Source organism: Asterias rubens, chromosome 3 (assembly GCF_902459465.1).
Source record: "Asterias rubens chromosome 3, eAstRub1.3, whole genome shotgun sequence".
In the NCBI taxonomy this organism is placed as follows: Eukaryota; Metazoa; Echinodermata; class Asteroidea; order Forcipulatida; family Asteriidae; genus Asterias; species Asterias rubens.
In genome coordinates, this window is record NC_047064.1 from 10,511,876 (window position 1) to 10,539,044 (window position 27,169).

General features: G+C 40.2%; 1 protein-coding gene across 1 annotated transcript in view; it reads right to left on the minus strand.

Moving 5' to 3' along the window:
• The window catches only part of LOC117288187 (macrophage mannose receptor 1-like), a 58,165-nt gene that overhangs the window by 19,745 nt on the left and 11,251 nt on the right, over positions 1 to 27,169 (minus strand). Inside the window, exons 11-32 of the mRNA XM_033768928.1 lie at positions 26,850 to 27,061; positions 25,664 to 25,791; positions 25,146 to 25,204; positions 23,321 to 23,491; positions 22,288 to 22,329; positions 19,784 to 19,959; positions 18,888 to 18,955; positions 17,040 to 17,143; positions 16,375 to 16,641; positions 15,560 to 15,705; positions 13,871 to 13,982; positions 12,655 to 12,899; positions 11,649 to 11,829; positions 9,275 to 9,535; positions 8,076 to 8,243; positions 7,725 to 7,760; positions 6,433 to 6,602; positions 6,002 to 6,075; positions 4,806 to 4,900; positions 2,816 to 3,076; positions 1,931 to 2,079; positions 522 to 627 (exon numbers count right to left, since the gene is read on the minus strand). Of these exons, the coding sequence (XP_033624819.1) occupies positions 522 to 627; positions 1,931 to 2,079; positions 2,816 to 3,076; positions 4,806 to 4,900; positions 6,002 to 6,075; positions 6,433 to 6,602; positions 7,725 to 7,760; positions 8,076 to 8,243; positions 9,275 to 9,535; positions 11,649 to 11,829; positions 12,655 to 12,899; positions 13,871 to 13,982; positions 15,560 to 15,705; positions 16,375 to 16,641; positions 17,040 to 17,143; positions 18,888 to 18,955; positions 19,784 to 19,959; positions 22,288 to 22,329; positions 23,321 to 23,491; positions 25,146 to 25,204; positions 25,664 to 25,791; positions 26,850 to 27,061 (3,231 nt within the window). The remainder of the gene's footprint in view (positions 1 to 521; positions 628 to 1,930; positions 2,080 to 2,815; positions 3,077 to 4,805; positions 4,901 to 6,001; positions 6,076 to 6,432; positions 6,603 to 7,724; positions 7,761 to 8,075; positions 8,244 to 9,274; positions 9,536 to 11,648; positions 11,830 to 12,654; positions 12,900 to 13,870; positions 13,983 to 15,559; positions 15,706 to 16,374; positions 16,642 to 17,039; positions 17,144 to 18,887; positions 18,956 to 19,783; positions 19,960 to 22,287; positions 22,330 to 23,320; positions 23,492 to 25,145; positions 25,205 to 25,663; positions 25,792 to 26,849; positions 27,062 to 27,169) is intronic.

Genomic DNA, 27,169 nt, shown 5'->3' on the forward strand with positions numbered 1-27,169 from the left:
TTTCTCGGGTGGGACTCGAACCCACATATCTTGCAATTCTAGGGCAGTGTCTTACCAACTAGACCACTGAGATTGCCCTGTACCCGCAGCCAAAGTATAGAATTCGAACTGCCTTTAGCAATCAGGCAAAGTAGTCTAGTTGGTAAGACACTGCTCTAGAATTGCAAGAGTCGTGGGTTCCAATCCCGCCCAAGTAATATGCATGTGAACATTTTTCACAGAACTCGGGAAAGTACTCGGGAGTAAACACCATGTGTATATCTACTTGCTTGGTAGATTACATATGTTCTTGTGAGAACTTGTCTTGCTTTATATTCTACTACCGGGAAATAGTCTTTTGAAGTTCAGAAGAGTTTCTCTACTACCGCGGAGTAAGATTTTCGGAATTCAGGAGACTTCTCTGTCCTAAAAAAAAACTGTCCTGCTTGTTAACTTGAAACTTGGCACAGGAGGGAAACAGAACTAGCCAAAAACCTTTATTATTAAGACATTTTTTTTCTCAAAACAAGTTTGTATCTTACCCAAGGGTTTGTAACAAAGGTAGCCATGTTTTTCAGAGCAGTCAACGTCGTCCCATCTGCCAGGGTATGATGGATCATTCACCAAAACTCCACAAGCATTATCAACCTTCGTTAGACAAAAAGGACACAGTATACAACATTACATTGTGACAAAAATACTTATTACAAAGTAAACATTTTCTTTTTTCAATATAGGCATGGAATTACGGCAGTGGCCACTACTGAGGCCATGTATTCTGTTCTGTTGCCCTGGTCTTGGCCTTGGTGCCCATCATAACATTCTGAGAGACTTTCCTATGGAAATGCCCTTTGGGAAAATGAAAATGGCCTTGTCCTCTCAAAGATAATAATAACAAATTCTTATATAGCGCATTTCACAATAAACCGTATCAGTGCGCTTTACATTAGTCCCCTGGTCATTGGGCCAATAAACATCCCTTTAATCTTTCTCAGCTCCCACTAGGGAGTATACAGCCCCGAGATGCTGTGGCGCTCCGAAAGCTTTTCATTCACAATATCAACCTCTACCCTCGCAGGTACCCATTTCTACCCCTGGGTGAAGAGAAGCAATTTTAGTAAAGTATCTTGCTCAAGGACACAAGTGTCACGACCGGGATTCAGACCTACACTCCGGTGACTGCACCAGAACTTGAATTCGATGCTCTTAACCACTCGGCCGCGACACTCTACAAAGATGAAATTCCAGTGCTGATGAAGCTGAACATTTTAAGGTTCATCTGAATGTAGCCACACATTTCTAGAAAGCAGTGCGTAGGATTCCTAAGTGCTTGTAAGAACATAAATTTATGTAGTAGAAAAAAGCTGATAGAGTGTCACTACTGGAAGTGTCATGGCCGAGCGGTTAGGAGCATCAAATTTGTGGCGGGTGTTTCTGATCAGCAGAGTGTGGGTTCGAATCCCCAGCCGTGACACTTGTGTCCTTAAGCTAGACACTCGACCATTGCTCCGTCCTTTGGAATGGACGTAAAGCCGTTGGTCCTACGTGTTGTGTAATGCATGTAAAAGAACCCAGCCGTCGATTTCACAAAGAGTTAGGACTCGTCTTATCTCGAGTTAGGACGAGTAACTCTTCCTAACTTAGGATTAATCTTAAGGTCTGCATGCTACAGTGCAGGGTTGGGACTCGTCCTAAGTCCTAAGATTAGTCTTAAGTTAAGAAGAGTTTTGTGAAATCGACGGCTGTGCACTTATCGAAAAGAGAAGGGGTTTGCCCCGGTGTTCCTGGCTGTGGCTGCTGTATACGCCGTAGCTAAATCAACGGGTCTCAGAATTCATCACTGCAAAAACCTATCTTTCTGAAAGTTTGTATATACTCAGCACCTTGAGTACCTTGTTTGGTAGATACGTGCGCTATATAAGACTTTGATATTATTATTATTACTACTTACATAGGGATAGTTTGGTTGGTTGCTAGCCCAGTGCTGGAAGTCCACATTGGAGTTATCAGACCAATGATACTCATAATAGTATCCTACTTTGTTGCTTAGTCCAGTCCACAGGTTCCCAGTGGAGAACTTCATCAACGAGGTCAATAAAGCTGTAAACAAAAACAAACACATCAACCCTGTTTGCTAAATCTTTAACGTTTTATACTTGTCTTTATTTTCACAGAATGAGTTGGTTGGATTTCATTTTGTCTTTCCAAAAGCTTCTCCAGAAATTCCGAAAAATAAAAATTCAAAACAACTGAGCAGGCCCCGATTTGAACCTTTATTCTGTAAATAACAAAACTTGAGTCTGTCGCCCCAAACCATCTTACATTGAATACTACACAACTTAAGTCCACTGCCCGAAACTGTTCGGCCGCGACATCCTGACATCTTATATACAATATAGGATTATAAATTACAGAACTAGAGTCCAATGCTTCAAACCGTTTCACAACAAAACCCCACCATCTTACATAAGACATATGATTTTGGGGCATGGTTGGCTTGTGTGTAAAGCGCTCGCCTCTCACCAAGGTGACCCTGGTTTGATACCCGGCCAGGGCCATTATGTGAGTTGCGTTGTGCCCTGGTTCTATGCTGTGCCACTAGGGTTTTCCAGACCATCTGGTTTTTCCTCCTTCGGGGAAAAATCAAACACTTTTGATCTCTGGCTGTGCTCCGTGGTCAAAATGGGTTGATGTGGCTGGCTGCCAAAGGCGCCCTGGCATGCCTGCCTCTCGAAGACGTTGTAGCCGCGTCCTTCACATTTCAGCTCATAGCTGCGGATAAGGATGATTAGTCTCCCAAGTTAATATTATTATATTATTGTAACAGCAGACTTACACTGAACCGCTTGATTATGAATGGATGCAAGGCCTCCTCCCTCGTTTGCCTTACACGCAGTGCGAGCGTCGTCCCACGTCTTGAAATTACTGGTGTCTCCGTTGATCTGGTAGCAACCTTTGTCGATCTTGAACCACCCATTGGGGCAGTTACCTTCTGCGGGCGGAGGGTCAGGCTTCACAATCGGAACCTTGTTATTGTAATCTTTCTTGCAAACAAAGTGCTGTTCTATACCACAGTTAGTATCACCCCAATAGCCATCTGCGGACAAAACAACAAGTCAAATATTTAACCAACAAACAAAACGACCAAAACGCAAATTTTCATGCTAGCTGCAACAGAATAATTTGCTTAAGCAGAAGCGCGTATTACAGGTTAGGCAGCAATCTTGCGCATTCACTAGGGATTTACATGTGACGTCATGCATTTTCGTGCAGTAAGCGCAGTAAGGTTAGCACGCCTTTTTATATGCTTACGGTTAGCTATGAAATGGAAATTGTAAGCACAAAATCTCCCATAAAAGGCAGTAGACACTATTGGTAATTATAATCAAAATAATTGTTAGCATAAAAACTTACTTTGTAACAAGCAATGGTGAGCTGTTGATAGTATAAAACATTGTGAGAAACGGCTCCCTCGTAGTTTTCAAGAAAGAAGTAACTTTCAACGAATTTGATTTCGAGACCTCAAAACCTCAAAATCAAAGACTTGTGTGACAAGGGTGTTTTTCTCTCATTATTATCTCGCAACTTCGACGACCAACTGTACTCAAATTTTCAGGTCTGTTATTCTGTGCATATTTTGAGATACACGAAGTGAGAAGACTGGTCTTTGACAATTATCAAAGGTGTCCAATGTCTTCTTTAAGCAGCAGTGTTCTCCACACACGTAAATTGCGAGGGCGGGCCGCCCTCCTAAAATTTAGGCCGCCCTGCCAAAGAATTGGCTGCCCTGCTAAAATTATTGGCCGCCCTGCCCAAAAAAGGACAAAGAGACTATTTTTAGAGTGCATTTAATAAGATCAAACGAGTACCTGACAAGCCATAGCCGACTTCAAAATTATAGCATCAGAAATGCGATCGTAAACAAACGTTAATACACAATGTACATGTACACAGGGCCACATGGTTCGTATTTATATGCAGAGTGCATCAACCAACCATGCACACACACCACGCACACCGTCGACGATGAGAATACCCACTGCATGTATAGTGCATGAACAGTCCGCACGCTGTGATTGGCCGTTGATAGTCTCCAACACAATACGCACATTCACAAACTGAGACAGAATTGCCACACAGTGTGCCGCACGCATGTACAGAATGGTACAATGTACAGCCTCGAAGCATATTAAAACATGTCGACTTTCGCCCATTGAGGGCGTGCGCGATGCGGGGCAAAGTTCCTTGATAAATAAATTGTTCGGTGCGTTACCGATCGTTGAATCTTGATTATTTTGTTACAAACGAAGTTCTTAACGACGGAACCGCTAATCGCTAATTCATAGAAACGGTTTTGGATGGAAAAAGTATTATTTAGGGCCATAATTTGGGGATAATATCGTTTTGAAAATTGCACACGAAGACCGTCCGATCATGGTCCGATCACCCGCTTTCTAAACTCCGACGTGCGGCATGCCGATCATCCCTTTGAGGTTATTGGCGCGGCACACAAAGCAAAATGTATAACAAATTGTAGTTTTGTTTTAGTTTTTAAAATAAGGTTGTTCCAACCGAAATGGATGCCCATCAATACATTATTTTAAGAAAATGTTTTTCTCAAGCATTTGTTGATTTCACGTCCGCTGACGTCATATCAAAATGGGCGCCATTTTGATTACGTCATACTGACGGGCGCCATTTTGATTACGATGCCGCCCTCCTAAAAAAAAAAGTCTGTGGAGAACACTGCAGCAGCACTATGAAATTTGGCCCTGAAGGACAGGGGAACAGTCTAGGGTGCACCTATAGAAGAAGGAGCGACTTACCATCCGCCATGTCAACACATTTCTGCATTCCCAGGCCGTCATTGGGTTGTCCATAATCCCAATTCGTGAAGTCACTTGGTGACGAATCACTCCACCTGTATGAAATCATTCAAATCATTATCAGTCAACACACCTATAAGCTGGATACACCTGTAAGACATTACTACACTCGTAGACAAGCGGAAGAAGGACGCAACACGAAACCACTGAGCTTAGAACTCTGATGCCGGACTGGGATGAGTTGAAGGCGACCATCAGAGGTTTCCTACCACAGGGAACTTTCAGATGTTCCAACATCTCCAAATGCAACGTCTGTAGAAAATACATCAGGGAATCTCATTCTTTCACCAGCCATACCCATAAGACAAGCAAGGGGTCATGTCATGCATAACCACTATTGCATCTATCTGATATCTTGCAAAGCCTGTGGTGTTATACATGTAGGTGAAACAAGAACTACAATCAAGAGGCACTTCTACAGCCACAGATCCACAGTCAAGACCCAAAAGCTGGACACACCTGTAAGGACATCACTTCAATATTCCTAATCACTCCGTTCCTGAAATGATTTTACAAAGCATTGAGGTAATAGGTAACTACCGAGAGATTGTTCGTTGAGTAAGGGGAAACTGTGGATTAGGCGCCTTCAGAACATTCAATCCAATGGTTTGAACATCTAACAAGAAAATGACTAATAGATTTTTTTTGTCTTTTCCTTCTCCCTTTCCAACAGATATCTTCATTTTAATCTGCCTTATTCACCACTGAAATATTTGTTCTCCCTCTGTCCTCCAGCGTTTCAACTTCATGCAGTCAACTCCAACCCACTCTTTTGTCCCCTTATTTATTGCTTACCCCTTGGTTTTCTTGTTTGCATTCTGCCTCTCTCTCTCTATACATCCCCAGCCGTGACACTTGTGCCCTTAAAGCAAGACACCTAATCATTGCTTTGTCCTTTGGATGAGACATTAACCCGTTGGTCCCGTGTGTTGTGATAAAAGAACCCAGTGCACTTATCGAAAAGAGATGGGGTTCGCCCCGGTGTTCCTGGCTGGATGGCGGCATATTGCGCCACAGCACCTTGTAAACCATTACAGTGCGCATAAAACACTTTATGTTTCAGCGCTTTGAGACGCCCTTCTGATGTATGAAGCGTTTTATAAATATCACTTATTATACATGGAAAATGAACCAACCTGTATTCATCAACACTGTTACTATCGTCAAGTTTCTTTAATCCGATCCAGAAATAATTGTAGGAGTATGGAGTCTGGAGGAAAAATAGAGAAGTTGATAAAAACTATTGTAACAAAAAATGTGCCACTTATTGTTCGCTTATCCGGTAGCTTTAAATGGAAGATGTACATTTGGAATTCACTCTTAAAATTAATGACAGCTTGTGATGTGCTGCCAAAATCAGTTTTGCAAGCAATTTGTCACAATTTGTCACATGGAGGGTCGAGGACCGTACGACCTTGCGTTGCCGCATGGAATCTGGCATACTGCAGCGCAGGGTTAAAATAAAGGAAAACAGACAAGCTCAACCAAATATAATATATATTTATACTGTGGGCATAAGGCCTTAGTTCTTGTACCTAAAATGATCAGAAGACAAATGAGAACGTACCAATCCTTTGACAAGTATCTGCTCCTGATCGTCGAGTATTGATGCCAGGTAGCCTCCTTTGGTGTTACACCATGCTTCAGCATCATACCATGTCTTCTCTTTGGTGTCTTCTACATAGTAGCAGTATGGACTAACAAATAGCCAATCAGGGTCCGTAGGACAATACGGTGCTGGTTAGAAACAAAGTAATGTCAGTTGTTAAAGAAAAATTCGTTACCTCTAAAATAAAATTCAAACACAATATGTCAAACTTGGTGTCCTCTATGCAGTTCATGTTTTAATACGATTGTATATTCAAGCATCGATGTTCGGCTTCAAGTGTCTTATGCTGTTTATGTGCCGCAGCAATACACGCTACGCGAGGGCGCAGATTTCACAGAGCTACATAAAAAACAAAATCTAGCTGAGCAAAACAAAATTATGCATACCAGAATTTAAAATAAAAAAATTGTTATGCAAGTCACTAGACAAACAAGGCCTGAAGGCCGCGTCAAGGTGTGGGTTACAATAAAAAAAATTCTAGAGCCCGTTGCCACCTACTCCTAGGGCTGAAACAGGGTTACCCCTTTTACAGTCCATACGGATGTAGGCTTGGGTAAGGTGACCACCCAAAAATGTTCAGTATGTTCAATTTGTGAATGGTATCCTACTCATTCTGGTAAGCAGAAAATTGTGAAGCAATATGTTTTGCTTCAGCAGCTCTTTGAAATCAGGCCAAGGGCCTTGATGGGGGTAATCTAGCTTCTGTGTCCAGTTCTGAGAGCAGTTTTTCAGTGCATTAAAGAAGAGGACCAAAATGCCCTAGCTAGTTGGGTTATAGTTGCCAACACCTTTGCAGACCAGTTTAACAGTATCATAGCCTCATAGAAGCTCACATTAAGGAAGGTTTTCCATTTTCAAAATGGCCGCCAAAGCCGTGAGGAGCAGAAATGGAAATGGCCCAATATCCAAACAATTTTGTAACACATTAAATTTACCTATATACCAAATCCCTGGCTGTTATCATAAAATGCAAGATTGTTATTGGTTTGTGTGTTATGCTGCCTAACTATATAAACAAATTGACACAACGAAGTGGTCTTCAATCGCTGATCAAATGGCACTGGGGTTTTGCAGAATTGAAGTTAAATCTCGACACAGCCAATTTGCAGAAGTAGGTGCCGACCCAGGACAGAAAACGGCTCTTCATATTGTGATGATGAGCACAATGTTACACATAGTTAGCTCATAACACCCTTAGTGAATAATTCCATAAAAAGATGACCATTACTGAAATCAAATTGTTGTCTTACGTTTAGTGAAGGGTGCTTCTGTTGTGAAAAGAGGCACTGTGGAAAAAAAAAACACAAATATACAAGTTAGGTCAACAGGAATTTAAAAAGAAACAATCACACTATACATGTATATGCAGCTAACATTGAAATACACTGGACAAAAATAGTAGGTGTCAAAGACCAGTAGGGCTTTACCGTTTTTTTTTTAACCACCAATATACAAATAAAATAGCATACAAGCAGCCATAAAAGTTTGCGCTCAATCGGTCATCGAGGTCGCAAAAAATACAGTTAAAAACAGGTTGAAAACCACTTTAAGTAGTAAGGGGCTTCAAGAAGAAGAAAATATTAAAGATGAATGTAACTTACATTTGGGCATCTCACAGACATAGTGGCTATTGACAGTACAGGATACGTCAAACCATTTGCCCTGCGAATCTGGCCAGATTTCTGCACAGCCTGCCGAGTCATCGTCAGGCTCGCCACTAGCCCAGTTGGTAAAAGCCACTGGGGAGCCATCAATCCACTTCCAGCCACCTGCAAACGTCAGAGACATTTGATTGTCATTTGGTAGTTTAGGTTGGCTTAAAAAAAACCTTTCCCCATCTTCTACATCTAGGTCCCTGCCGTCCATTTCACAAGGAGTTAGGACTCGTCTAACTTAGGATTTATCTTAAGGTCTGTATGCTACAGTGCAGGGTTGGGACTCATCCTAAATAATCTAAAGTTAGGAAGAATTTTGTGAAATCGACGGCTGGTTCAAATCCTTCTGGGAGCACTATGTTAATTGAGCTTTCAGTCCCAATCTGCTGGCAGGGATCTTCTATTTTGGGTGCGTTCGTTTAGATTCTCTGGGTCTGTCCCGTGGTGCTCACTCGGGTGAGCCCCTGACAAGAGCTCATGGTGACGTCGTTTACCCGGGGCCAGCCCCCAAGTGACCCACTCCACAAACAGGGCACTGGGGGCTGACCTGGGTGAGCCCCTGGACTGACGTCAAAAGCTATCCAAACACACCGGGACAGACCGGGGATGACCCAGGGAAGCTAAACGAATGCACCCCTAGTAAATTATCTGGGCTTTTCCTGAAATCTCCTACTTTTTCTTCTCTTCACGTGGTACGTACTTGGCTAGTTAAGCAATTGAGTTCAGTTTTCTGAGAATTATTGGCTTCACAATCAGGGGTCGATTTCACAAAGAGTTAGGACTTGTCTTATCTCGAGTTAGGACAGGCGAGTAACTCGTCCTAACTTAGGATTAATCTTAAAGTCTGCATGCTACAGTGCAAGGCTGGGACTCGTCCTAAGTCCTAAGATTAGTCTTAAGTTAGGAAGAGTTCTGTGAAATCGACGGCTGGTTCAAATCTTTCTGGGAGCACTATGTTGATTGAGTTTTCAGTCCCAATCCAATTGCAGAGATCTTCCCTTTAGTAAATTATCTGGGCTTTTCCTGAAATCTCCTACTTTTTTATCTGTTCACGAGGTACTTGGCTAGTTTAGAAATTGAGCTAAATTTCGTGAGAATTCTTGGCTTCACAACCAGAGTGAAACAAAACAATTCTTGCATCTTACCATTGTTACTTCGATGAAGCCCCATGATCAGCCACGACACGCTAAATGACTTCTGAGCCAGTCCCAGCACAAAGTGGTTCTCGTCCTTGCTGCTGATGGTGGCCAGATCCGCTCCGTAGTTTGTCTGACAGTCATACCGTGCCTCTGGGAATGAGCCTGTGGAGAAGAACCCAGATCCCATGATGTAACAGCTGGATCCATATGCCGTCCAATCGTCTGGACACTTGCCTTCTGAATCTGGAACCTTGGTTGGTGGGACCGCTGCATTCGTAAAATCAAACAACGACAATAGTAAAAACAAGCCAAAAAAACCCAATAAAGTTAAAAATATTAGAATATTGCTCTATTTCATTACCTGAATCACCCATTAGTAGCAAACCCTGTTTTATTGGTTAATGGAACCATGTTTTTTTTTTGGGGGGGGGGATTAATTTAAAAGATTAATTTAAAAGAAAGACAAAAAGAACTATTCAACTGAACGAGGGCGGTATACTTGGGTGTTGTAGTTTTTAAGTTATGACTATTATCAAAGTGTAATTTGTCATGTTTTTTGTGGTCGCTAGCGTCTAGTGACCACCTTGTGCATCAAAGGGTTAAACCATTACATCAGAAATGTGTTGTTTTTGCTCGAATATCGCTCGTTTTCATTACCTGAATCACCCATGAAAGCAAACCCTGTTTCCTGGTTTAATGAAACCTTGTTTTGTGTTTAAAAGTGTAATAGTTTGGTTTCAGCTACCATTGACAATTGAAACACCGATTTTGTATACAGAGGATGCTGGCAGATTTTTGTCCTACCCCCTTCTACCAAATCATTTTAACACCACTTGATTTACAACCCCTCTATGACGAGTGGTATGGTCCAGCTTAGGATATCATGGCACTATGAATGTGTGTAGAATGCAGTTAGAGGCACTGGACACTATTAATAATTGTCAAAGACCAATCTTCTCACTTGATGTGTCATAAAAATAACATATGCATAAAATAACAAACCTGTGAAAATTTGAGCTCAATTGGTCAAAAGAGATTAGTGGAAAAAAAAACACCCTTTTCGCACAAGCTGTGTGCTTTCAGATGGTTGATTTCGAGACCTCAGCTGAGGTCTTGATTTCAATTAAAGAATTTGAGTGAGAATTTACTTTTATTCTCAAACACTACGCTACTTAAGAGGGAGCTGCTTCTCACAATGTTTTATATTATCAGCGGCTCTCCATTGCCTGTAACCAAGTTTTTAAGCCAACACAATACGCCTTTCTTACTGATCAATCCAAAATGAGGTAATGCAGCCACTGCAAGTGATGGGGGATGTGCGCCAATAGCCTCATTTTGGGTGAGAATTATGACGTCATGCATAAATATTCAAGAGCCAATAAAGGATGATCTCAATATGTCAACTGTTACCTTTCTATGGCCAAATAGACATAGCAGATACCGGTAATAACCATTTTACTCTCAAAATTTGCATTTAGTAATAAATAACTCGAGTCAAAAATGCACCCGGCCGCGCGGCTTTTTCAACAGAGAGTCAAAAACGGCTTATCTATTATGATGACCCTGGACGCCAGTGACGATTATCCCCTATTGGTTTTGAAAACAGTTCTCCAGCTTTGGCATTTCCACTCCAAATAGCCGCCACTGACGTCATGATTCCTTTGTCGCACGGGCTTGTTTGAGCCCACGTTTTTCAGAAGTTTGGCTTGGAGCGTTCTGGCAAAATCCCATTTTTACCATGTTTAACGTGAGCTAACAGACTCGTTATATTTTTTATGTTTCCTGGATGGACTTCAGCTGTTAGAAAACTGTAATATCTATATATTTGAGTAGGATTTGAAACTTTGCATGGTGGAAGTAAGATATAGAAAAGTTTGCGGTAACACCATGTAATAACAATCTCTAAATGAGTTGGGGTGGTTCTGAAAAGAACCGTTGGATTAACTCGACGTTTCGATCAGTATGCTCTGATTCTCCAGAAGACGATCAGAGCATACTGATCGAAACGTCGAGTTAATCCAACGGTTCTTTTCAGAACCACCCCAACTCATTTAGAGATTGTTATTACATGGTGTTACCGCAAACTTTTCTATATATATATTTGAGATCATCCTTTATTGGCCGTTTAAGAGGGTGCCTTTAACAATGAAAAAATTTAAGTAAAGGCCCAGTCACATTGCAGCGATAACGGAAACAATAACGATCACGACGTCAACAGAACGCATTCTATTGATTTAATGAGCGTGTGCGTATTCTGCGTGGAGCAATTCACCCAATAGAAAGTGTTCTCTTTGCTTCGAGATCGTTATCGCTTTTGTTATCGCTGCAGTGTGACTTTGCTTAAAGTCAGCATGAGCCGTCAGGGTTAACCCTTTCCTACCTGTGGTGTATTTGCAAGCTGTGTATGACTTAAGATCGCATCCTTGGTTTGACCATTCGCCTGCCTCGGTGAAAAATCCACCTTCCTTCATGACAACACATGGTAAACCTATAGGAGACAACCAGCCCCAGTTGGTGTAATACAATGGCCAGCCGTCTATCCATGTAAATACTCCAGTAGCCTACAAGAGATAAAATAAGTAGAAAAAGGGAGTCATGGCAGAGTGGTTTAGTAGAACATCAACTCAAGTGTAGATGGTTAAAGAGTGGGTTTGAATCCTGGTCATGACACTTGTGTCCTTGTATTCAGCCAGATACTTTAATATAATTGCTTCTCTTCACCTAGGGTTATAAATGGGTACCTGGGCCCAATTTCATAGAGCTGCTAAGCACACAAATTTGCTTAGCATGAAATTTCTTCCTGGATTAAAACAGGTTTACCAACCAAATTTCCATGTGATTTTCAGGATAGGCAAACAAAAGCTGAATACCAGTAACAAGCAGTATGCAACAAATGGAAATTGCCTGGTAATCCTGTTTTTATCGCGGAAGAAATTTCATGCTTAGCAAATTTTTGTGCTTTTAGCAGCTCTATGAAACTGGGCCCTGCAAAGGAGGAGGTTGGTTTGAAAAAGCCTTTGGAACCACAGCAGCCCGAGGCTTTATACTCCTTGGGGAGGTGAGAAAAACTACAGGAATGACATTGGCTCAATGACCAGCCGTCGGTTTCACCAAACTCTTCCTAACTTGGGATTCATCTTCGGACTTATGTTCAGTTCCGTATCCAAATACATACATGACGTAGGACGAATTGAACCCATCCTAAGTTAGGACAGGTTACTCGTCCTAACTCGTGTTAAGATTAATTCTTGCGTTTCGTGAAATCGGCTGCTGGACACTAATGTATAAAACCTAAAAAAGCTGGGCATTTTAGGTTAAAAATGCAAAAGAAAATGCATGCACTGAAAGTACAAGAAGAGTTTTGTAAATTATAAGTTTTCAATTACAGGGTCGTCAAACAAGCCAATCCAGACACTTTGATCCGCTTTCATGACCATGGATTGCAACTTGGCCTGCTCGTAACCGTTGCGGATCGAGGCCACGTTTGCTCCATCCTTCTGGCAGAACGTCTTGGCTTCCTCAAATGTCCTCTTAGTAGTGATGTCAACCTTGAAGCAGGCATCTCCGTACTTCTCGTACTCAGGCAAGCCGTCACACTTCGGCGGGGTGGTTGGATTTGTGTATTTATCATCTGAAATGATACCATGGTTGATCATAAGAAAATTAGTATTTGTTTCTTTCAAATTAGTATTACCAGGTTTCATGAAACAACAGTAAGGTACTACAGGGATGAGACTGCATGTTAGTACATGTACATATGTATCACCAGGTATCATGAGACAAAGTTAAAGTACTTAGAATGAGAATGCATGTTAGTTACCAGGTATCATGAGACAAAAGTAAAGTACTAAGGATGAGACTGCATGTTAGTATCACCAGGATTCATGACACAAAGGTAAAGTACTTAGAATGAGACTGCATGTTAGTTACCAGGTTTCATGACACAAAGGTAAAGTACCAAGGGAGAGACTGCATGTTAGTATTACTAGGTATCATGACACAAAGGTAAAGTAGTAAGAACGCGATACTGCATACTAGTATTACCAGGTTTCATGACACAAAGGTAAAGTACTATTGATGAGACTGCATGTTATTATTACCAAGTTTCGTGACACAAAGGTAAATTACTAATGAGGAGATTGCATGTTAGTATTACCAGATTTCATGACACAAAGGTAAAGTACTAAGGATGGGACTGCATGTTGGTATAACCAGGTATCATGACACATAGGTAAAGTACTAATGATGAGACTGCATATGTATTACCAGGTTTTATGACACAAAGGCAAAGTACTAAGGACGGGACTGCATGTTAGTATTACCAGGTTTCATGACACAAAGGTTAAGTATTAAGGATGGGACTGCCTATAGTTTTACCAGGTATCATGACACATATGTAAAGTACTAATGATGAGACTGTATGTTAGTATTACCAGGTTTCATGACACAAAGGTAAAGTAATAAGGTTGAGACTGCATGTTAGCATTACCAGGTTTCTTGACACAAAGTTAAAGTACCAGGGTGAGACTGCATGTTAGTATATCACCAGGTTTCTTGACACAAAGTTAAAGTACTAATGATGAGACTGTACATTAGTATTACCAGGTTTCATGACACAAAGGTAGCTGTTGAGGGCCATACAGTCCACATCATTCCAGCGGCCTGGTTCCTCTTCCTCATTCATCATCAAGACACAGTCTGTTCGATTTCCCATCTGAATTATGCAAAATAATCAAACAATACAATAAAGCAAACAAAATAGTAAAACACAATTGTATCTTACAGCATGGTTGCATCAACGCTGTGTGGTGGTGGTTGCATTTTGACTTTTCGCCACAGTTATAAAACAAACTAAATGCAATCATGACAGAGCCTTGGTTTTGAAAAAATAAGACATACATGTACATGTACCAGTACAAAGGCAATCTTTGGAATTAAAGGGGCTGTATATGGTTGGTAATGAAAATTATTGACAATAAAAACACACTTGTAAAGAAGCACATAGTATAATACATTTGTAGACACTTTTCACATCAAAGTACTGCGGTTATATGGAAAAGATATCACTTATTATCCACAAACGTTTGAATCTGAGAAACATTACCGACAGTAATGTTTCTCAGATTGTCTTTTGCAGATTATTCTTTCTGCGTGGACATAAATGCTCCAGATTTTTGGCAAAATCGAAAATACACAATCACCTTTTGAAATTTGGACATAGTTTTGTGATGTCTACATTTATATGTACATGTATATATAGAATTGAGAATTCTCCCTTGGTGTATCCAAACATATTCATAAAATAACAGTTCTTTTGAAATTTGGACTCAATTGGTTATCAAAAGTGCAAGAGACAGGCCTAGAGAAAATAAAAACCCCCTTGTTGCACAAATTAGTGTGCTTTCAGATGCCTTGTAAAAAAAGGCTTCAGGCCTGAAATCGTTTAATATTTGAGTGAGAAATGATGTTACATCAGAGGGAACCATTTCTAATAATGTTTATACTATCAAAAGCATCCTCAAGACATTTCTTTTTCCCCACCCATCCTAGTTTGTTTGTTTTTCTTTTGTTTTGTTGTCATAGTCTCATGTAAAGCGCTCTGTTCTCCGTAGAGCGCTATATAAATGTTTCATATTATTATTATTATTATTATTAACAGGGCCCAATTTCATAGCGCTGCTAAGCACAAAAATTTGCTTAGCATGAAATTTCTTCCTTAATAAAAACAGGATTACCAACCAAACTCCATTTGTTGCATGTTGGTTCTTACACTGGTATGCAGCTGTTGTTTGCTTTTCCTGGAAATCACGTGGAAATTTGGTTGGCATTCCTATTTTTATCAAGGGAGAAATTTCATGCTAAGCAAATTTGTGTGCTTAGCAGCGCTATGAAATTGGACTCAGCTCTCAGTTGCTTGTTACCAAGTAAGTTTTTATGCTACCAATTATTTTAAGTACATACCAATAGTGTCCAGTGCCTATAGGCAAACAACCGACACTAAACACCTGGGCCCAATTTCATAGCGCTGCTTAATGGTAAGCAAATTTTTGTGCTTACTGCAGCAGAAAATGTTGCTTAGGTATATACAAGTGTATTTCACAGGTTAGCAGTTAGCAGAAAAAATAGGGACCATAACATTGTGATGATATTTATTTTTGTGCACTGCGCACCGAAAGGTTAGCATGCCTTTTTGTGTGCTTACAGTCATCAGCACTATGAAATGGAAATTGCACAGTAAGCACAAAATTGGCTGCTAAGCAGCTGTATGAAATTTGGCCCTGAATGACTTACAAAGGGCCAATCAGGTTGGTTGAAGCCCCAGTTGAAGTAGTCTGTCGGTGTGTTGTCTGCCCACAGGAAGTTACCGCTGCTACCAAGGGATGACATACCAATCCACACATCAAAGTTGACATCAATCAGGTCAGCTGTCAAGTAGGCTGCATAGGGGCAAGATGTACATGTAAGGGTATATTTAAAAATGATTTGGGTACAAGAAGCTGCTGTGCACTCTGCAGCCACTGCCAAACCGGGGGAAACCCCTTTTCCTGGAAGTTCATACATTACACAACAAATGGGACCAACGGCTTTTACATCCCATCCAAACGACAGAATAGCCACATTTTGTGTATTATTTCGCAATACTACATGTACTTTACATGTATATACAAGGGACAGTGTGCTGGAAATGAGTACTATCCTCTGCACAGCGGTATCGTGTATGGACTCCAGGCTTGCGATAGTATACAAGGGAAACTATTTTCGAAAGGAATAGACAAATCCAGGCGCGCAAGTGCTGGGCACTATGCGCCGCTGCTGCGGTGTACACGTGCCTAGTTTTATGCACATTGACATGAGAAAATCATGTTCCTGTTCACTCTTTCTGGAAATAAGATGTTTTCCTCAACGACTTACATAGTTTCCTTAACAGAACATCATCTATACCAATAGATATCTATACCAAACACCATCTATACTTACTCTGCACAGCGATATCCAGGCTGGCGAAAGTATGTTTCCGAAAGGAATACTTACTCTGCACAGCGATATCGTGTATGGACGCCAGGCTAGCGTACTTTACAAGGGAAACGGTTTCCGAAAATACTTACTCTGCACAGCGGTATCGTGTATGGATGCCAGGCTAGCCGCTGCATTCAAGGTTTGACACTCCTTCCTGGCATCTTGCCAATTCTTCTTGGATCCTTCGTTCTTTCCACCAATGGTGTAGCAACGATTGTTGTATTTTTTCCAGCCGTTTGGACACTCGCCGGTCGGAGGTGTGGTTGGTGCATGTGTTACCAGAGGAACGTCGTCCACGGTTTTCTGGCAGATGAACTTTGCCCAGTCGCCACAGTTGTTGTCTCTCCATTCACCAGCTGGGTATGAATTCAAATAATAAAGTAATAATAATAAATAGTGGCTTCTTAAGCTGGCCTCAGGTCGACCTACGACTTCCTTGCGCCCACAACAAATTGTCGGCAACGCGCGGATGAAATATGCTCCGGTCACAACAACTGAGAAATAGTGGGCCTGCTGCGATTGGTTCTGGACTATCTGGATTTTGTCGTACAAGTTGAAATTGTTCTACTCTTGCGACTGTTGATTTTTTTGAGCGGTGGCTGTTTCAGATTGTCTGAAAATCATCGCAGTTACGCTGTATGTTGTAAATAATCGCAGACTGAAAAGCTCCCCATGGTCTGAGCTCAGGGTTCTTAATTTCATTCGACGATGAATAATAAGTGAACCAGAAAAATAAACAAAAAAGGGAACTTACTGTTTGGGAACATCTTCATTTCAACGCAGAGCTCAGCACCATTCACTGAATCTGGCTGGCCCTTTTGCCAGTTGACAAAGTCTAGATTGGTTTGGTCTGCCCACCTGAGGAACACATTGAAAACTTGTTAATAGACAATAACTTTGCATCAGGGTCAAGAATGTTATTTGGTTTCTGACTTTTCACCGATGTGTATACCAATGTGCATGAGCACTGTATACTTTGTATTTTTTTACAAAAACATAATATTACTAGGTTCTTATATAGTGCTTCATCACATCCACATATAGAGGCTTCTCAAAGCGCTCAGTATTTTGTCCTGCACTGTTGAGCTACGTTTTTTAGTAGAGACCTATTCCTTTGAAGCACCATGTAATCATTTACAAGGTGCTGCGGCCCAATATGCTGCCAATAAAACCAGGAACACCACAGCTAACCCCTTCTCTTTTCAATAAGCGCACTGGGTTCTTTTACAAGCGTTACTCAGCACACAGGACCAACAGCTTTACATCCCATCCACAGGCCGAAGCAATGGTTTAGTGTCATACTTAAGGACACAAGTGTGTCATGACTGGGACTCGACCCCACACTCTGCTGAACAGAAATCCCAGAGTTTGAATTCAGTTCTCTTAACTGCTCGGCCATGACAGTTAGGTGTCTTTATGGCAGACTACTTCAAAACCATGAAAAACAGCTCACATAGATTGTAGTGCTTTTGGCAGTGGCTGCCAAGTGCTGCGCAGCACTCTATAAACCCCTAAAGGTGCTACAATAATGGGTCATATATTTAGTTTAAAATTTTTACTACAATATCTGTGTGACAATTTCTGGGAGGGCATATCTTTTTTGATGACATTTTTTTTACTTTTGCCATTGCCTGGACAGCCTCTGCTTGTTATAAAAATATTGTTTGGTCCACTCCAAATAATAAAAATAAACTAAAACAAATAAATAAATAAATCTTTAAAAAATGTTTCTTTTTGTACAATCACCTCGAGCACCATATTGGTGGATACCTGTGCAATGTAAGACTCAAATTTTATTACTTGGCCAATAAAAACATCTTTTTCTCCAGAAGGGGTTCGTGGCTGGATTGGCAGCACTTTGCGCCACAGCACCTTGTAAACTATTACATGGTGCTAAGGATTAGGTCTCATAATTCAAACTTGTCCCACTCACTTTGCAGTAAAATACTTGGCGCTTTGTATCCTTTGGAAAAAAGCGCCTTATAACTATGGTTATTATTAAGGGAATCAATGTGTGTTGAAGAAGTTTTCAACTAGTGGTTTAAACACGCGCCGAGGCCTGGACTTGATAATTTTACCGAGACGAAGTCGAGGTAAACTATCAAGAACCAGGCCTCGGCGGGTTTAAACCACTAGTTGAAAACCAATTCAACACACATTGATTCCCATTCATAAATACCTTTTCGGTCAAAAAACATCAACACTTCTTTGTCAAAAGGTAAAATAAATGCAAAAATTGTAATTCTTCAATGATTTCTTTCAACACAACACCCCTCCAGCTATGAAATGGTAAGGCCCTCGGGCAAACAACTTCTTATAAGGAGATGATGTGCACGTCGCGCGTGATGTGGCACAGCTGTTTCAGCCGTTGCTCTCGACCAATAGGAATGAAGAAACTGTCTTATAAGCGCTGGTGAAAGCTCGCGTGTCACGCCCATGTTGTAACACTTTTTACTGGTGTTATATCATCCGTTCAAACAACCCCTCGTGATGCCCTCTCGACCAATCAGAATGGATAAACTGTCTTAGGTATTTATGAATATTATATTTTAGAGGTCTATAGAAGGGAAACAACTGAACAAAGTCTGTGGCTTCAACTTACTGATATTCCCCTGGGTGAGTCATGTTAGACCGCAGACCGATCCAGTAACCACTAGCGAAGAAGCTTGCCTGAAATCACATGAAAAATATCACAATTCAGTTTTAACCAAACTCAAATCAAATTGTATGGTAGTCCCAAGGACTCTGCTCTAAAACTGTCAATCGTCATCAATTAAATTCATTGTAACACAAAACACAATGTCCACAGATTTACATTAAACTTACACTGTTTGAAGATAATGACAGTAGAAAGCATACCTTAAAATATTAGTTGCTGAGGTGCTGTAGTTTTTGAGAAAAGAGCAAAACAATGTCATGAAAATACGTTTTTACATGCTAAAGTAATTGTTGTCTCATGGATGACCAGTTTTACTCATTTCTCAAAAACTACAGCACCTCAGCAAGTAATATTTTCAGAATCGCTTTCTACTATCCTAATCTTAAAACTGGGTAAGTTTAGTGTAATTCTGTGGACATGGTGTTTTTTGTCCTACAAAAAGTACCTAGATCATTTTAATGCAAAATGAACATACAGTGTAAATGTAATTATAAAGATGGTCTATTGAACGAAGAGGTATAAAGAACTGCTAGCACAATAATTAAAGTAGACACAATTAAAAACGAGGCAATCATGAAAGCAAATTTATTTAATAATAATATGAGCCAGCCGTAGATTTCACCAAACTCTTCCTAACTTAGGAAAAAAACTAGGACTTTGGACGGGTTCAGTCTGGATACTTCCAAATACGTTACGACGCATTGAACCCATCCCAAGTTAGGACGAGTTACTCATCTTAATTCGAGTTAGGATTGATCCTAGCGTTTCGTTAAACCGGCTGCAGCGATCACACCTCACTTTACGATACAACTTGTCAAATGAACACATTTCAAACTCACATATTTTTTGAGGAATGATTGTTCGTCGTTGCTGTGGACAGACACCAGATGTGCGTTGTTTTTATGACAGAACTCTTCTGCTTCAGCCCAGCCAACAACACCATCCATTGCTTTACTGAAGTAATAACAGTATGGGGCACGATGAATCCATTTATCATCGCCTGGACATGGGTCACCTGAGACGAAAAACAAGGTGCAAAATTTACATGTAGTCAACTTGCATTACGTGAATCTGTGAATTTTAAATAGGATTTAAAACTTTGCATGGTAGAAATACAATATGGAAAGGTTTGCGGTAACATGTAATGACTACCATGTATCTCTCAATGAAAGCTTTCTCCAGAAGACGATCAGCGCATACTGATCGAAACGTCGAGTTGAAACCAACGGTTCTTTTCAGAACCACCCCAAGTGTGAATTTTAATCGCCAGTTTATATCTGTGTGACTTCTAAGCGGGCACTGGACACTATCGGAAATTACTCAAAATGATTGTTAGCATAAAAACTTACTTGGTAAGGAGAAAATGGAGAGCTGTTGGTAGTATAAAACATTGTGAGAAATGGCTCCCTCTGAATTAAGGTAGTTTTTGAGGAGGAAGTAATGTAATTTCTCACTAAAATATTTGAATTGAATTCGAGACCTCAGGCGTCTGAAAGCACACAACTTGTGTGACAAGGGTGCTTTTTCTTCCTTTATTCTCTCGCAACCTTCGACGACCAATTGAGTTAAAATTTTCACAGGCTTGTTATTTTATGCACATGTTGAGATACAACAAGTGAGAAGACGGGCCTTTGACAATTACCAAAGGTGTCCAAAGTCTTTAACTGTGTTATCAGTAAAGTAGTTGTTTTACAACAATTCATCCTTGAAACAACTTTCCAAGGGCTAGTAATCCTGACCCACATGCATATTTGCTGGTGTCAAATAATGAAATTGTTGAAGAGCACAGAGAAAGTCCTGCAGTTTCTTATTTGAATTCTCAAAATAGTATTTGGTCAATTTTTATGTTTCAAAGTTACTTTGACCATAGTTAATTCCTATATAACTATTTATTTATTATTTCCTTTAAGATTATATTGTTTCTGTACAATTAAAGGTGCTTTAGATTTTGTTACATTTCTATGTACTGTTTAGTTCTTACAATTGTCCTTTTTCTACAGCGAGAGTATGGAATAAACCTATTATTTAATTGAATTGAATAATTTCATTATGATATTTAACACTGTTTCCCGATTCTTCACACAGGATGTTGAAACGGAAATTAAATTCATTTCCCTTCGCCCAATGTTTACTGTATTCAGAAAGAAATTATATGATTCCATTGGTCAAAGTGACACAGATTTCAGTATCTTATCTAAGAAGGACAAATTTATTTTCCTAATGAGCTCTCAGGATAAAACCACTATGAATTGTGTTACGAAGTACTTATTCTCTGCTTTTAAGTTAAAGGAACACGTTGCCCTTGATCGGTCGAGTTGGTCTTTGAAAAGCGTTTGAAATCGTTTGTTATGAAATGCATATGGTAAGAAAGATATTTTAAAGGGCTCAAACTCATCTCTTTTAAATGTAATAATAAAACCTATCTTTTTAATACCGCTTTTTAGCTTTTTTATGTCTTCTTCTATGGTCACCTCGCCAGTTAGTTTAGAATTTTAGCATAGATAGGGTTAGAGGCGTCTGTCTCCTGAAAAGGTCAAAACATTACCGATGCCAGCAGAGATAGGCCTATGTAATAAGTAATTAATTAGTTCTCTGTTGGCAGGACAGACATATCCCCATACTTTTGTTTGGGCACTGGCCTGGTGACCAGTCTTTTTTCTTTGTCTTTTTCTTCCACTCTGCCCTTTTTAACAAGTGTTCTGCGCCTCTGATCATTTTGTATGTAAGGGGCAATATAAATTTTAAATATTATTATTATTATTATTAAAGATATTTTAAAAGCAGAATATAATGATCCACACAAACATGCCTCGAAATTTCAAGGTTTTCCTTTTACATCGCAAAGAAACACTGTCGGCCATTTTGTGGAGTCAAAATTTGGACTCCATAAACTGCCAACCGTGTTAGTTCGCGACGTAAAAAGAATACCGTGCAATTTTGAGACATGTTTGTTTGGATCATTATATTCTACTTTTAAAATTTCTTTCTAACCGTATGCATTTCAAAAGAAACAGTTTCAAACGCTTTTCAAAGACCAACTCGACTGGTCCAAGGCAACATGTTCCTTTAAAGGAAACCCAAACATAATTTAATATTTGATCATGCTAAACTCTCCTTCTTTGTTATATTGTTGTAACCCTTCCCAAGGGTATGGGGTTTGTTCCATTAAAATGAAAAACTCAATACTATACAATTATAAGCAAGAACCTCCTGGTGAGCAGATTCCTGCGATAACATTATGTGAATCCATCCAAGGCTGGACTACACAGCAGCACAAATCAAAAGTCTATTTCAGTTTTTTTCTTCTTCCCATTTATAAATTTATACTGCAATATTAACTTGCCTGTTGGAATTGTTGGCGCTGGGGTTGTTATAACGCTATCCCCTGGAACAGAAACGCATCACAAGAAACAATTAAACACAATACTAAATTTGAGAAATTGTTTTATCACATTGTGGCTATAATAATAATAATAGTGGCTTCTCATAGCCCACAAATTCGTCACTCAGCAACGCTCATGGTGCTTCAACATTCAGTGTTTTCCTGCAAGGTATGTGGAGCTACAAGTGTAACACTATTTTCTAAACAAAACACCATGTAATGGTTAACAAGGTACTGTGGCACAATATGCAGCCAATCAAACCAGGAACACCGGTGGCGAAACCACTCGTCTTCACGATAAGTACACTGGGTTCTTTTGACGTGCATTACACAACAAACTGTCAACAACCTCCGTCTACGGCCATATTTCCATTCGACTTCCGCTACCGCGCGGTGAAATGACCGTGACTGACTTTGTGTAATTCTACCATGTGTTCCCACCTGGACTTACATTTCGTGAAGTTTGTATAGCGTTTTATAGCAAGTCGAGGTAGGTTTTTACAGAGCGGAGCTGTTTCCATTGGATTTGTTAGCACCCCTGTAAAGGTACGTGGCTGCGCGGAAGTCTGCCACGACCTCTTTAGGCCTGTTTTTTTCATCACGGTCGGGGTAAGTTGACAGGGAGGTCAGTTTACCATGCAGTCCCATTGGATTTAATTTTGTAATTCTACTGAAAAGTAGTGGTACTTAAAAAATTTAAAAGTCCAATAGGAACACAGCTTTATACAGTCATTCAAATGAAGAGTAAATAAATACCTTATGTGTAAGTAACGTCCTGTTTTACGGCAATTATGATTGCAGGTGATGCTAGTTGTTGTGTCTCTCATCACTTTCTAGTGAGTGAGGCACAGTCCAATAACTATTATTTATTTTCTTTTATTTTCGTTCTTTTTTATCATGGGACGGTCTGTTGAAATTAGGACTTAGCTATCCCTATAGCATATTATGCTGTTTTTTTCATGGGGTACTCCGTAAGAAAAAAAAAAAACCAAACCTTTGGGTATTTGGCAGATGAAGTTTCTCTGATACCAGCAGTACAGATCGTTCCATTTATTGTCGGACTGCAGATAAATCTCCACGCATTCCTCCTGGCCACCGTAATCATTGGGCTCTCCTGGTGCCCAGTCAGTGAATTCAACTTGTGTGCCGTCACTCCATGCATAACCTGGTCAAGAAACAAAATCATGTGGGATTCTTGGCCTGAGCACAACTGTTTAAGCAGAAAGAGCTGTTTAAGCAGAAAGTATTGCTAATATATATATATAAACATCAAAGTCTTATATAGCGCACGTATCTACCAAACAAGGTACTCAAGGCGCTGAGTATATACAAACTTTCAGAAAGATATGTTATTGCAGTGAGGAATTCTGAGACCCATTTATTTAGCACCTTCTAAGGGTTTACAAGGTGCTACGGCGCATAAAGCAGCCACAGCCAGGAACACCGGGGCAAACCCCTTCTCTTTTTGATATCGGTAAGTGCACTAGGTTCTTTTACATGCGTTACACAACACATTACATGCGTTACACAACGGCTTTATGTCCCATCCGAAGGACGAATGGTTAAGTGTCTTGCTTAAGGACACAAGTGTCACAGCAGGAAACGAGCAGGACAACAGTCATGTATGAACATGGACCTTTCCTGGTATCCTTTTTCTGGTAAGAAGAGTTTTGTTTTGCTTAGCTCATTTTTGTGCTTACACAGGTATATAAGCTGTGAAATTTGGGCCCTGTGGGCTTGGGCCCTAAAATATTTGGGAATATGTGGGCTGTGACGATTTTGTCCAGATACAACCCACGTCAGTCCCAACAACTACTGAGAATGAGAATATGTTCCAGTCAACGCCACTGTTGAGAACTGAATAAAAGTTTATGCCTGGCTAGACTAATTAGCGACAAGGGTCCAATTTCATGGCTTTGCTAATCATAAGCAAAGAATCGGCGCTTACAGAAGTAGGGAAATTGCGCTTATGTCAAGCATATTTTCTGGATAAGCAGGGAATTTTTAATGTGGGCACTCTAGTTACTAGGCATCCTTCACTTACACACAGCTGGCGCAGAAATTCGGCGCTTGCACAGTAAGCGGAGAATGGTGACCGTTCACTCATAATTTGGCGTTAAGCAAGAGCCATGTAATTGGAACCTTTTCTTTCTGAGACTGAGACTGTTGGTTGTTGAGACCATGATGAGGTCTTGAGACCTGCCATGAGGGCAAGTAATCCATTTTGACAATTTGTTGACATTTTGTGTTATTGTTTCCCTTCTATGATGTGCAATAAAAAAGTAATTTACACTCATGCCTTTCTGTATTACTAGAGCAGCTTTTTTTTTTTTACAAAAATATTTTTTGGGGGTGAGGTTTAGTGATCACTAGGTATACAACATGTAGCAATTCAATCCATTGTAAAAAATACAACTGAACTTTAGTTTTTAGTTTTCATTGAAGTGTACTGTGCCTTGATCAATCTGTGGGGACAGGTGCACACTAATTGTTCTTATTATAAGCCCTTTATCACGATGTGGCCATCTTGATTTTACTCCATTTCAACTCATTGTAACCAAACTGAGGATGGGCGAATGTTAGCATTCATTACTGTGATTGGAAACAGGGAACATGACCAAGATGGTGACAGCGTGATAAAGGTCAATGGGAGACTTTCTGGGACGATAGAGGGCAGCAGACTTACCGGGTAAATCCATTGTTCTCAGAATTATGCGCATGTTCAGAACTACGTAAACAATGGAAATTTACCCGGTATGTCTGCTGCCGCCTAGCGTTGGAAAGTCTCCTATTGTAAGAAATGCCAGACCAAAACTTACCTCCCTCTTTACGTTGGTCAGACAGTCCAATCCAAAATCCGTTTGAAGACGTGGGTGTACTGCAGACATAAACACAATTGGTATTAACAGATGTTAACCCCAAATTATCCACAGCAATCCAATAACATTGATCAATAGATGCTGATGGATAACAAATATTCATAGCCAGTTTCAAATAAAGTGAGCACCTTGTACATGTACACACTTAAATAAACACAATAAAAAAGGTTATCAATGTCTTGCTGAATGTATGCAAAGTAGCAATTGGGATTTTAACAAAAACAAATCAATGGTTTTATTAAACTAGAACTCCTTAAAGTAATAAAAAGAGCTTTTTGGATGAACTGACCAGAAGAATACACAGGCAGGCCCCAAACAGAAAATATTATGTGGTTGGCATTTGTGGAGGCCTTAAAGCTGTCACAAAGAGAGTATCTAAAGGTTTGGTCTTACTTCATTGTGTAGAATTTGTTCTTTGGATGGGTGGCAGTTATGCGCAAATGTTCCTCTTGACTTACAATTGTTGAACGAGGTACTTTTGCTGATCAGGATGGTGAAAGCTGGCGAGGTTTGCTCCCATGTTAATACACTGTCGATTTGCCTCATCCCACGTCACCATGTCTGAATCGGACTGGAACTCAAATATCTGGAAACAACAAATATCACCCACATTTAAAAAAACTATCTTGAACTCCTTAGTTATCAAAATGTCACTGTGGTCCAGTGGTTAGGCTGCAGGACCTGCAATCAAAAGGTTGTGGGTTCGAAGGACCTGCAATCAAAAGGTTGTGGGTTCGAATCCCCCAGCTAACCGCTGATTTCACAATGACTAGAATAAATATTGTCATCTAGTTCCTGAATCACAGTTTCTTGATTTGTGCAATTCATAATCATAGACATTAAACCAATGTTTATACGAGAGAGATTAGCTGTTTCCTTTGACAGATGAGAATTTTTTCAAGAATTTTGTACAAATAGAAGTTTAAGAAGAAGACCCCCCGTTTTGTCTCCCTATTCATTGTTTATCCCTTGCTTATTTCTGACTCTCTCTCTCTCTATTCATGTACTTCCACCCGACTACTTATGTTACACTTAGTTACCTGTTCACGTTTGTTGCGTTGTCAACTTCGAGAAAGACTCTGTTAGGGCTGAAACTATTATTTGCATTTATACCATGGGTCCTTTTGGTTGGTAAGTTGTTTGCAACAGCTAATTCTGCACAAAACATAGGATTCAAACTGCCTCTAGCCACCGGGCAATCTCGTGGGGGGGGGGTCTAGTTGGTACAACACTGCTCTAGAATTGCAAAGGTCATGGGTTTGAATCCCACCCGAGTATTATGCCTGTGATATTTTTCACAGGACTCGGGAAAGTACTGAGTATACAGTGCTAACACACATTGGTGTATACAGGTAAAAACCAAAATGAATATCCTTTATTCCTGATGCAAATTTAACATCAATTAAAACAGCCGTCGATTTCACAAAACTCTTCCCAACTTAAGACTAATCTTAGAACATAGGATGAGTCCCAACCCTACACTGTAACATGCAGACCTTAAGATTAATCCTAAGTTAGGAAGAGTTACTCGTCCTAACTCGAGATAAGACAAGTCCTAACTCTTTGTGAAATCGACGGCAGCTAATTCTATTTTCTCAAGAAGATTCGATCTCACAGGAAAAAACAAAATCTTTTAAAGCTAACCCTGAAGCATTGTGTTCCATAGCCCGTCCATCCATCTTGGCAGTCAGTGTCCGATGGTTGGGTAGGTGTGATGGCAGGAGGTGGGGTCAGAGGTGGTTGACCATTCCCAGCTTTCTCACAGATGTAACGACGTTTCACACTGCAATCCCTATCTGTCCAGTAGCCAGCATCCATGCCGGAGTTCATTGTTACACAGTTACCGGCTTGATCATCTGTAGAAATAAACAATCATCAGAGTTATAAGAAGGATTTGAAACTTTACATGGTGGAAGATTGAACAAGAGAGGTTTGCGGAAACACCACGTGAGAATCTCTTTTTA